We start from the raw sequence: 13323 nt of genomic DNA on the forward strand, positions 1-13323 counted from the left end.
AGGTATATAAAATAAATAAACAAATCCAACATTTACTGTCAATTTTTGTGATCCCCACATTCAGTTATCTGACCCCATATGGGGTTACAACCCACAGTTTAAGAAGCTTTGTCCTAGAACATTTTCTGACAGTCCCAGCCACAGACACTCTCTATCTCTCAAGCATTCCAATAGCATTTACTGTCAGTCTCTTCTGTCTTTTATAATTTCTTGTATAAAATGGCATTTCCCAAACTAGATTTTAAGCTCCTTTAGGGAAGAGACTTGTCTTATAATCTGTTCTATTCCTTTCCTCCAGCCCCCCAGGCTTCTCTCCTCTAAAATGACTACTACACTGACATAGGCCCTCATCAACTTAAGCCTGTACTACTATAATAACTGGTTTATTAGTCCACCTGCTGCAAGTCTTTCCTCACTTCAGCCCAGCCTCAAAGCAACTGTCAAAGGGAACTTTCTGCAGGGTAAGTCTATGACAGCTCCCCACCTCTAATAAATTCCAATAGCTTCGGGGCAGCTAGATGGTGCAGTGGATAAAGCACTGGCCTTGGATTCAGGAGAACCTGAGTTCAAATCCAGCCTCAGACACTTGACACTTACTAGTTGTGTAACCCTGGGCAAGTCACTTAACCCTCATTCCCCCACCAAAAAAAAAAAAAAATCCAATAGCTCCTTATTACCTCCATGATCAAATATAAAGTCTTCTTTGGCATTCAATGCCCATCATAACCAGACAAGCCTCCCCCACCTTTCCACTCTTACCCCTTAATCTCCCCCCACACCCAAGACATACTCTGTGATCCAGTGACTCTGGGATCTTTGTTCTTCCATGTTCCATCTGCTGACTCTGGGCATTTGGAATGGCTGTCCCTAATGACTCTAATCCTCTCTTTCTTCCCTCTCTGTCTCATGGTTTTCATGGCTTCCTTCAAATCCCAGCTGAAATCCTTTTCCCATTTTCCTTAATTCTAAGCCTTTTTTCTGCTCATTATTTCCATTTTATCCTCTATATGGATTGTCTAAACATGTTTGTTTGCATGTTGTTTCTGACATCAGAATGTGAGTTCCTGGAGAGTGGATTTTTTGGGGTTGTTTATTGGGTTTGTGTGGTGGTGGTGATGGTGATGATTATGATACATTCTGGGGCAGGGCAATGAGGGTTAAGTGACTTGCCCAGAATCACACAGCTAGTAGGTATCAAGTGTCTGGGGCTGGATTTGAACTCAGGTCCTCCTGAATCCAGGGCTGGTACTTTATCCACTGGGCCGCCTAGCTGCCTCCTGGGTTTGGGTTTTTTTTTTGGTGTTTATTTGTTTTAACATCATCAGTGCTAAGTATGGTGCCTGGAACACAGGAGGCTCTGAACAAATGTTTACTGACTGACTGATCTTGCATATAGTATCATGTAAATTCATGCAAGTAATATTGAGATTAATTCATAGGTTTACTTATGAAATTTTTTTCTCCTTTGATTTGGAAAACAAAAACAGCCCTATATTAAGCATCTCCTATGTGTCAGGCACTGGAGAGAGCAGTACAAAGAATGAAACATTGCTCATTCATGATTAACTTACATTGAAACTAGAGGGAGGGAAGGAGGGAAGGAAGAAAGGAAGGAAGGAAGGAAGGAAGGGAGGGAGGGAGGGAAAGAGGGAGGGAAGAAAAAAGGAAAGAAGGAAGGGAACAGGAAAAGGGATGAAAGGAAAGGAAGGAAAGGAAGAAACGAGGACATGCATTTATTAAGTGCCTACTATGTGCTAGGTACTGTGCTAAGTGGTTTATGAATATCAATTTATTTGATCCTCAGGACAAGCCTGGAAGGTAGATAATAACCCCATTTTATAATTGAGGAAATTGAGGCAAATAAAGGTTAAGTGACCTGCCCAGTTACACACACCTAGCAAATGTCTGGGGTGAGATCCAAATTCAGATATTCTTGACTCTAGGTCCAACACCCTACACACTCCACAATTTGGCTGCTTTTGCTGATGGGGAGAAGTCTTTATAAGTCAAAAACTGTCTTTACCAACACTCATTTCAAAGTCTGGAGGACTGCAGCTGTAGAAAAGAGAAAAATACTAATAGTCCAAACTACCTTTCCAATTTTGTTTCACTTTTCTTCCCTCTACAAACTCCATATTCCATCCAACTATTTGCTATTGCCCAATCTTATTTTGTGATCTTACTTAAGCTGTCACAAATACTTAGACTGTGTCTCTTTCCATGACTGTACTGGACAAAAACCTTCTCTTCCTCCATTACTCAGTTGCTCAGGAATCCCCAAGGCTCCCAGTCATTGTTGTTTAGTTGCTTTTAGTCATGTCCAACTCTTCATGACACCATTTGGGGTTTTCTTGGCAGAGATACTGGAGCCATTAGCAATTTCCTTCTCCATCTCATTTTATAGATGAGGAAACTGAGGCAAGTAAAGTTAAATGACTTGCCCAAGGTCACACAGATTATGTCTTTTAGCCAGATATGAACTCAGGAAGATGAGTCTCTCTGACTTTAAGCCCCAAACTCTATACACTGCTGACCCACCTAGCTGCCCCTAGAGATTTGCTACTCCCCTACTAATAGTGATTTCTTTCCTCTTCATATTTCTTAGAGCATTTTACATAGATATTTCCTTTACTCTTATCCCATATTTAACTCATTCATTGGAGAGTAAACACCCTAAGAGCAGAGAAGATATTTCATTTCATTTTTTCTCCCTAGTGCCTTACACAGTATCTTGCACAAATCAGACCCTTAACCAATGCTATGGCATTAAGTAGAATAAACAAAATTATAAGAATACACATTCTGCCCACAGGGATCCACTGTAGTATCTTTGCTTGTTTCATTTGTTGATTCCGCTCCCTGGGTAGATATCACCTCTAAATTCTGTTCAGGGCATAACATATGGTTGGGGCTCAATATTATTATTAGTGATAACAATTCTAAACTACCTCATACAACACATCACTGCACTGTGCAAAATTACAAATCAAGATGCAAAGGTAGAAACATTTACACTGTGGAAAAGAGAGGCTGTTGCTAATTAAATAGGAAATCAAACCAATGGTTTCTGGCAACTTTGGAAAGATTGTAAACCTAACAAAAACACACAAACAAAATCAAATAATCTGAAAATGTAAAATTCATTTTAGCTGCCACTCTCACCTTGAACACCTTCCAGGAAGCAAAAAGGACTCCTAGGCAGAAAGCTCGAAGGTATCTCAAGAGACAATATAATCTGTTCCTTGGGCATAGGCAGATTTTCACCTAAATGATCATAGACAGATGGTTATTAATACTAGGCTTCACTTGTTTTCTTTGTAGCCTAGTACATTTTTTTTTCATTTTCATCCTTACCACCCATCCTTTTCCCTTTACTTAAAAAAAATGACAATACAAATTAAGAGGGACAAAGGATATTTACTTTTTAAAGAGAATTAGGCAGTACCTATTAAACTACAAAGAGAAAGCTTTAACTGGATAAATAAGTCTTTCTTGTGCTTAGCATAAGAATATTCTGACAAGAACTGAAACTCTGAGCAGCCTGGGAACTGAAACCTCCAGTTAACCTTTCACCTGCAGATGAGAATCACTATGCCCATTGGAATATGTCCATCAAAGCAGAGGAAGCCAGTAAGATCTGATTCAAATCACTGGCCTTGAGCAGTCATGGCTGTGACTAGGCATAGTCAGTGTTGATGTACCATCTGTGGAGGAATGTATGTATTTGATTCTTCAGATACCCCATAGCTTTTTCACAACCATTTATAAAAATTAGTGATACTCATGTTGGATCCTGTTTTCTGATGCAAGCCTGAGCAATGCCAAACATGGGAAAGAACTCAGTGCAGGGGAAAGAATAATTCAACTTAACTCAACAAGCCTTTGTTGAGCATCAGTGACATGTTAGGTGTTCAGTCCTGGGAATAAAAAGTGAAAGATGGCTCTATCTTCAAGGGTGCAAGCTCCATAGGAAGCTGAGATGGGGGTTGGGATAATAGGAAACAGAGAAGTAAATACGAAATAAATGGTGTTGTTTGTCCTTCATTCTTGAAAAGGACCATGACATCAGGGCGATGTCATGACTTGAAATGAATTGAATTGAAGTTAGGGAGGGCTTTCCAAAGTCACTAACTTCACTCTCTCCTCCAGAGTCATCTAGGTCCAGTTGGCAAGATACATATTGGGGATGACTGGAGATGGCCCTGGATGTTTAAGGCAATTGGGGTTAAGTGACTTGCCCAGGGTCTCACAGCTAGTAAATGACTGAAGTGAGATTTGAATTCAGATCCTCTTGACTCCAGGGTCAGTGGTTTATCCACTGAGCCACCTAGATGTTGCAAAATGAATACCACACAAGGGAATGGAATTGAGAAGAACACCAACAAGTGGGTAAAGCAGGAAAGACTTTTTTTTAGGAAATGGCATTAGCTGATCTGATATGGGACAACTAAGTAGTGCATTAGGTAGACTGTTGGGCCTGGAGTCAGGAAGACCTAAGTTTAAATCTAGCCCCAGACACTGACTAGTTGTATGACTCTGGGTGATTCATTTAACCTCTGTTTGCCTATTTTCCCCTTTCTCTAAAACGGGCATAATAATAGTACCTACCTCCTATGAATATTTTGAGAAAACATTTATAAAGTGCTTAGCAAAGAGGCATAGAAGGCACTTAATAAAATTTTGTCCTCTTTCTCTTAGTGGCACCAACATAGCCCTGGTTGTAATCTTGAAGTCAGTCATCTTTGGCTCTCACTTATCCTCATCTTTCACATCAGCTGAAACATGTTGTGCATCCTATTTTTGTGAAATTCCCTGCATCTTGTGACATTTAAAAAAGTTAAAGTTTCTGGGGTATTAGTCATTTCATTACCAATACTGTCATTTTATTAATAAAAGTCTTGGTGACATTCTTGAATGCCAAAGACCCTTCATGGCAGTGGGCTCACAGTTTATATGCCCTTTGAAGGGTAGATGTTTCAGAGGATGGCAAATAAACTCTGAACTGGTTAACACTTAATGAGAGAATGAATATTATAATGAAATGTGAGTTCATTCTAATGAGGGTCTTAAAGGTATGTGACTTAGATCACCCAAATTTTCATCAAAGAGACTTCCCAGTGTACATATTAAAGAGGGAATCCACTTCTACCCCAGACCTGTCTGATTGAATACAACAGATAGGAATCCCTCAATTCTCCTAAACTTAGAATTTCTTTCACTGTTTTTGATCAAATCTTAGCCTGGGATAGTCTTTGACCAAAATTTCCCATGCTGATTGATTTCTGAATGAGAAAACAGAAAGCTCTTTAATTCTAATTCAATAATTAGTTATTAAATTCATGAGAGAAATAATCATTTCATGAATTCTGTTTTATTATTTGTAAAACAGAGATTCCTGGAATCATTTACTACATAGAACTATTATCTTAAGAAGAGAAATATGACCTGAATATATGATTTTTATTTTCATTGTTCAGTCATTTCAGTTGTGTCTGACTCCTCGTGACACCACTGAGGGTTTTGTTGGCAAAGATACTGGAGTGATTTGCCATTTCCTTTTCCAGTTCATTTTATATCAGAGGAAAGTGAGGCAAACAGGGTTCAATGACTTGCCCAAGGTCACACAGCTTGTAATTGTCTGAGGGACAGATTTGAACTCAGGAAAATTAGTCTTCTTGACTCCAGGTCAGGCATTCTATATACTGTGCCATTTAGCTGCCCTCAAATTATAAACCGCCATTATTATTTCAAGAAGACACAACTTTTGTTTCTAATACAGTCAAAATAAAATATCTTCCATTTCAAAGTAATGAGGTCTAAAGAAAACATGCTTCTAGACTATATGTCACTTCTCTTACTGTTCTTAATGATGACAAAATCGACTAACAGGATTCACATACTTATATACTAATAAAGTGAAAATATTTCCAAAGGTTGAAGGAAGAAAATTTTTACTGAATAATAACTACCTGCAGATGAGCCCAAAACATAAAATTAATTTGAAACCTAAGTGCTCTTTTCTTTTTCTAATTACCCTTCCATCACATTATAGGAGGGCTTTTGTAGAAGATTAGAAGAAAAGATGGATTTTCCCTAGATTTTACATTTAAATGTGCTTATCCAATAAGCAAGAGAGGCTAAAAACATGGGGGGAGAGGATGAGAAAAACACAATCCCCTCAAAAAAAAAGATGGTGGTATACAATTTAGTGACTGAAACTAGACTTCCTCCCTGCAACAGCACAAGAGTACAAGGAGATTTTTAAAAAATTTATAATGTTACATGTGACAGCAATAATTCTTCAAATGATGTGCTATACTTGACATACTAACAGGTTACTAGAAGAACTGACATCTTACTCCTATAGATAAAGGATGCCTTTCATTATGTAGCAAGTAGAGAATGTTTGCATTTCTTCACCTCATGAGAAGGCAATACATACAGTGTACAGATGTGCTTCAACATATAGTGAATTAAATTAGCAATCAGCAAAATCACGAAATTTAAATAAAGGTAATGGAAAATGTTTGTCTAACTTCTAATCAAAGATCTTCCAATTATCTTTGCTTCCAATTATCTTAGCCTCCATCCTCAATTCCAACACAAATCTTCCAACTAGATATATTTATATTCATAGACAATAAGTAGTCCTATACTATGATGTCAAAATCTAGTTCTAGTCTGCCTTTCCAGATTTCCCCACACACATTCTACGTTCAAAGGAGACTCTTTAAAAGAGCTGTTCACTAACCTTGACATCTGTTCCCTCATTTCCATGCCACTGCATAGTATGTCCATGTGCCTGAAGCGTGTGGTTCCTCGTCACCTCCAATTTTAGACTATTTTGCTTCTTTCAAGACTCACCTTAAAAGGTATGCCTTATGGGGGCAGCTAGGTGGCACAGTGGATAGAGCACAGGTCCTGGATTCAGGAGTACCTGAGTTCAAATTCGGCCTCAGACACATGACACTTACTAGCTGTGTGACCCTGGGCAAGTCACTTAACCCTCATTGCCCTGCTTTAAAAAAATAAAAGGTACGACTTACTCCCCCTTATTGCTCCCACTACTCGAATTGTTTTTTTTTATTTACCTGATTAAATCTGAGAAAAAATATAAGCTCTTTCAAGGCAAGAATGTCTTTCTTTTCTGTGTTTGTATTCCCTGTATTTGGGGCAGATATTTGGCACAGTAGATAGAGCACTGGCCCTGAAGTTGGGAGGATCTGAGTTCAAATATGGCCTCAGACACTTGACACTAGCTATGTGATCCCGGGTAAGTCACTTTATACACACACACACACACACACACATATATATATAATTGAGGAATGTTCAGCAAATTAAAAATGTAAAACAAGAGAGGTAATGTTAATTTGTGGTTTTCTAAGTCAATATGTGACCCACAGGGATCTGTTTCTATTTGAGTATGGCACTAGTCTTCTCATTTACAGGAGTGGAAACTGAAGCCTATTAAAAACAGAGTGACACAGGTCACACAGATAATAAATAACAGAAACCAGATTTTAATCTGGGTTCTCTGATGCCAAATCAAGGATTCTTTGCACTATGTCATTTTACCTCTCAAATTTTAACAAATCATTCTCATATTATATGTCTTTCTGTTACTCCCCCCACACACACACTGCCTCCCTCCTTACTCTGTGTCTTCCTCTTTCTCTCTCTCCTCTCTTTTCCATTCTCCTCTCATCTCCCTGTCTCTGTCTCCCTCCTTTCTTCTTCTACCTCTCCTTCCCCTCTCTTTCTCCTTCTTAATCTTGATGAAGTCTAAAAATGCCCAACTTGTCCTAGGAATATAAGCTACAACTGTCATTTTTATAAGAATAATTGTGTGCCTGAGTATTTCTGGAATTATTGCTAAGGATATTTGTTATTATATAGGAGCCGTTTCTAAAAGAGCTGTATGTTGTTGAATCAGAGCCCTGATGGTCCACATACTTGAAATACCATACATTTCAATTTATATTAGATGAGCATATTTAATTCTGAGCTAAGAATTCCCCATAAAGTCAATATTATATGATCCCTGTTAAATACTTTTTTCTCTAAAGCAAAAAAAAACCCAAAGAAACCCACAAATCTACACAATTATGTAAACCAGAGATGTCAAACATGAGGTCCATAAGACTTCTTAGGACTGCAGAACCATATTAAAATGTAATTGGGGAAATATTTAAAAAAAATAAATGAAACTCTAGTATATCATAAATAACAAATGAATTTTAAAACTAATTCAATATACATTCCATAGGAATCCTATACAGATTACATACAGTGTGCTAACACCTTGGCCAAAAGATTCCATGAGTTCTGGCATTCCAAACAATTTAAAGTTAGAACAAACTACAACTGGAGGAAGTTGGGGTTTGACCCCCCCCCCCCCGCCATTCTGTCAGTTTCCTTAATGTCCACCATCCACATTACCTCTCTTCCCCTTACCACCTACTCTAGAGTTTTCTGTCATTTTATCTGTTTTTAGATTCTATACAAAACTGAGACATTATAAATATGAGGTCTCAGGCATATACTAGACAGCATTAGCCAATGCCAATCAAAATCTTCAAGTCTTTTTAATTTAGACTTAGCAACTAATAAAAAGATAAAATTTTTAAAAATAGCCAAGGAGAGCATTATTTGATAGTGAATATAGGACTAGGTTTGTAATAAGGAAGACTTAAGTTCAAGTATCACTTGTTAGGTATAAGATCATAGGCAAGGGAGTTTCCCTAATGGAAGTTATCTTTGCATCAGTAAAATCAGAGGTCTAATCAGTAATGCATACCAGAGGTGTCAAACATGAGGTTCATAACACTCCCTATTAGGGCAGAACCAGATTAAAATGTAATTGGGAACTATGTGACAAAAATAAATAAAACAACAGTATATCATAAATAACAATATATTTTAAAACTAATAGCACCGATTTATATCTGAATTTGACATCATTGATCTACATCAACAAAATTACAGCTATGTATATACATAGGTGGCTGGGTGCACACATTTATGTACACATGCATATATGTGCATACACATAAAAACCTATATATATGCATATATAGGTATGTGTATACATAATTTTTAATTGACTATTTGTTGGTAGTTATCTATAGGGGAGGATTGAATGGTGGTGAGAGCACTGAACTTGAAGTCAGGGAGACCTGAATTCAAAATCTACCTAAGTCATTCACTAGTTGTGTGACCCTAGATAAATCACTTAATATCTCTGAGCCTCAGTTTCTGCATATTTTAAGTCAAGGGGATGTATTTGATGGTATTTAGGGTCCTTTATGGTTCTGAATCTATGTTTCTAGGATTTCTATCTTTCCATATGGATACAGCTGTAACTTTAGATATTTACCTCTAAAGGTTTAATCAAAAGTTCCAATAAAATTTTTATCCATTATTTTCTAATTATCTAGGATAGGCTATCTAGTCAATGGTAGCTAGGTGGTACAGAAGATAGATAGAATGCTGAATTTAGAGTCAGTAAGACCTGAATTCAAATGTGGCCTCAGATACTTACTAGCTATTTTACTCTGGGCAAGTCACTTAACTTTGCTTGCTGGAGAAGGATACAATAGACCACTTCAGTATCTTTGCCAAGAAAACCCCAAAAAGGGTAACAAAGAGTCATAAATTACTAAATAACAACAACAAAAATCTAGAATCAAGGGGTAGTTGAAGTGATTTTAAGAAAATATATCAAGATGATTGACTGTTATAGAATATAGATTAGTGGAATATCACTTGTCAAGATAACATTCACTTAGGTCATAGAAAGGCTTGCTTCCATTACAAATGTTCTATTGGCATAGAGCCGGATGCCCCTCTCTATCCATCTCTACCCATATTACCTATTCAAAGAGGCACTGTGGAATAATGAACTGACTTCCGGAATCATTGTTATCAAAGGCCAAAGAAATAGATGTTAAATCATTCTGAAAAAAAGAGTAGATATTTACAAGAGTATGGTGTTAGGCAACATGGGGAGAGAGGAGTGGAAAATGAGGAGAGAACAAACAGAAAGGGAAATAAGTAATAAGTGGAAAACTCTGGAAAACTGAGGTGGGATGATCCCTGATTATTCTGAAATCCCATGTCTCTGCTATCAAGAGACAGCTTCAGTAGGCTGAACAAAGATCTATAAAGTAATTTCACTGTATCTCTCTCATGTTATTTTTGGTGCTATTGTTGTTGAGTTGTGTCTCATTGTACTCCATTTGGGGTTTTCTTGGCAAAGATACTAGAGTGGTTTGCCATTTCCTTCTCCAGCTTATTTTACAGATGAGGAAACTGAGGTTAACAGAGTTAAGTGACTTGCCCAGGGTCACATAGCTAATAAATGTCTGAGGCTGGATCTGAACTCAGATCTTCCTGACTTTATGTCCAGTGTTCCATCTACTGTGGTTCCACCTATGTGCCCCACCTCTGTCTTAATTTCATTCAAATACCTGGTAACATGAATCCAAACAAGATACTGCTCCATCTTGAGTCATCTTTTGTTGAAGTCTAATTTGAAGAACAAATAAGAATTCTTAAGTTACTTACAATTCCATGCTGCCAAATTCAAAGGTACTTATCATTCATTGTACAATACTTGAAGACAATACTAATGATTGCTCTCTGTATTTTATTGATGGATATGAATTAAATGACCCACATGATACAATCCGTTTTCCCCAATCTTTGGGTTGTGGACTGCAGCCATTATTTGTTCATCTGAGTGCTGCTCTGAATCAGGTTCTTCTGCTCCATCTACCGTGGTTCAATAAAAAGCATCCCTGCCCCTCCCAGCCCTTCCATCTTTGATTGTTCTCTTCCATTTGGTCTTTATCAAATATTGTTCTACAGCCATGAAAAGTGATAGCATATCATTCGAAAAATTCCTTCTGCCCACTCTGTCTACAGTTATCTTATTTCAAATTCTTCAGTGGAAGCTATGTGCCCTGTTGTCACAGAAGCTGTACACACATTTTAACCAGAAAAGCAACACTGCGTTGGAGCTGATTGGGTGCTAGTGTTCCAAGATTTTGTTGATAGAGATCTTGTTAATGTGACTTTATGCACGTATGACTCACAGGGCATACTGGCAATAAATCTGTTTAAAAATGTTTTAATTGAAAATAGTATGGTTGTGCTAATAAAGATATAATACAAAATATTTACTTAGACTAATAAAGATACTTCTCACTGGCTCTGAGTTAAAATTCAGTCTTTAATGGTTGGTTACTACTTGATTGATATGAGAAAATTCATTTAACTTCCAAAGACCCTTGTTTCCTCATTTGTAAAATGAGGGAGTTGGAGTGTAAGTACAGAAGGTACAGATAGGGACACTAAAGAGGACCCCAAAGTATCAGTCCTCTCAACAGCAAATATTTTATGGGCTTAAAGCCTACCAGAGCTCTTAGATTAGACTCACTTGGGAGGTGGTCAGGGCAAGAAACCAGGCACACCAGATTGAGACCAAGCAAGGATATTCACTTCATGCCAAAGCATAGCAGGGAATAAAACTTATACCTGCAACAAAGTCCTAAGCTGAAGATATGAATAAAATAAAAAGACCACAACCAGTATAAAGAATTATTATAGATACAGAGATAGCCGCAAGTTGAGTCTAATAGAAGAGTGAAACTGTACAATAACTGAAATCAGAGGCTCAGAGAAAAATAATTCCACATGGACTACATGAATGTCAAGAAGAAATGAAGCAAGAAATTAAAAATTAAATAAAAGCTCTGGAGGAAAGAACTGGAAAGAGAAAACTTAAAAGAGAAAGTAATAAACCTTACCTATGTAATAGAATTCCTAAAAATTAGAATGGGTCAAATAGATATTACTGATGCTTTGAGACACTCTATTCCATAATGAAATCATAAACTGAAATTGTCCAGATCTATTAGAAGTAGAGGGGAAAGGGAATCTATATAAAAAAATAATAATCCACCAAGCACCTCCTGAAAGAAATACCAAAAGGGAAAGTTTCAGGAATGTAATGCACAAAATACAGCACTTCCAAGTCAAAGCAAAGTAAATACTTCAAGCATCCAGAAAGAGGTCAAGCACCAAATATTTACAGTTCAAATCACACAACACCTGGTGGTGTCCACTATACAAGAGAGATCTCAGATTACAGTATCCCCAAATGGCAAAAGATATATAAGTTTATAATCAAGGAAAAAGCTTTACCCTAAAAAGTTCAGAATAATACAGGGGTAAGAAGGAAGGATTTTAAATAGAATAGAAAACTTTAAAATACTCCTGATGGAAAAAGAGAAAGCTCGGAAGAAAATCTTAAATACAAACAAAAGAGTCAAGAAAAGCCTACTTAAATAATTCTATCTTAGAAAAAAATTGCACAGATCATAAATGAGCTCCCTACAGAAAATAAATAAATCCTGAAGAAGGCAAAAGCAGGAACTTACCTGAGCTCTCTGAAATTCTCCCTCAAACAATGTAAAATAAAACCTCAAAATAAATTCTGTACTGGCAGAGCCAAAGGAAAAAAAAAAGAATGGGTGAAACAATTTTCCAGCCCAAAACAGCTTAGAAGTTTGGCAGGAAAGGTCTGTCTCATTGTATTAAGAGTAGAACATAGTCCAATGCAGGCTGAGTCTGTCAAGCCAACAGCAGAACTTGGGGACAAATGAAATAGCAAAAGACTCTGTTCACAGTTCCAGGGTGGCAAAGAGTACTTGTACTAGACAACAGTGAACATACCTTTCCTTAGATTACACCTCTTGAAAGAACTGAAAACTTTCAGACTCCCAGAATTATTCTAAAAACAGAAGCATAAATAACCTGAAGTTTGGGACAGTTCCCTCCTCCGTCTTGGGAGAAAAGCTTAATTTTAATTAATATAAAGTTAAAATCTAAGAAAAAGGCTGGAGAAATGAGCAAATAACCACAAAAAAGAACCTAATCATAGAAAGTTACTATGGTGACAGGGAAGATCAAAACACAAATTCAGAAGAAGACAATGAAATCAAAGCAGTTATATGCAAAACTTAAAAGATAAATGTAAATTGGTCTTAGGCCCTGGAAGAACTCACAAAAGATTTTAAAAACCAAATCAGAAAGGTAGAGGAAGAACTACAAAAAGAAATGAGAGCGATATTGGAAAATCATGAAAAAAGTCAATAATATGGTAAAGGAGGCACTGAAGAAAAAATAACTTAAAAACCTAATAAACCAAATTATAAAAGAGGCACAAAAGTCCACTGAAAAGAACATTTTACAAAGCAAATTTGGCCAAATGGAAAAGGAAATAGAAAAACCCATTGAAGAAAATAATTCTTTAAA

General features: G+C 37.0%; 1 protein-coding gene across 2 annotated transcripts in view; it reads right to left on the reverse strand.

Moving 5' to 3' along the window:
- The window catches only part of MARCHF1 (membrane associated ring-CH-type finger 1), a 1073794-nt gene that overhangs the window by 638519 nt on the left and 421952 nt on the right, over nucleotides 1–13323 (reverse strand). For both annotated transcript variants that reach the window (XM_043969737.1, XM_043969736.1), the window contains exon 3: nucleotides 3163–3264. In XM_043969737.1, coding sequence (XP_043825672.1) covers nucleotides 3163–3250 — 88 coding nt within the window. In that variant the 5' untranslated portion in view covers nucleotides 3251–3264. The remainder of the gene's footprint in view (nucleotides 1–3162; nucleotides 3265–13323) is intronic.

The sequence above is a fragment of the Dromiciops gliroides genome, chromosome 6 (assembly GCF_019393635.1).
Source record: "Dromiciops gliroides isolate mDroGli1 chromosome 6, mDroGli1.pri, whole genome shotgun sequence".
NCBI classification, from domain to species: domain Eukaryota; kingdom Metazoa; phylum Chordata; class Mammalia; order Microbiotheria; family Microbiotheriidae; genus Dromiciops; species Dromiciops gliroides.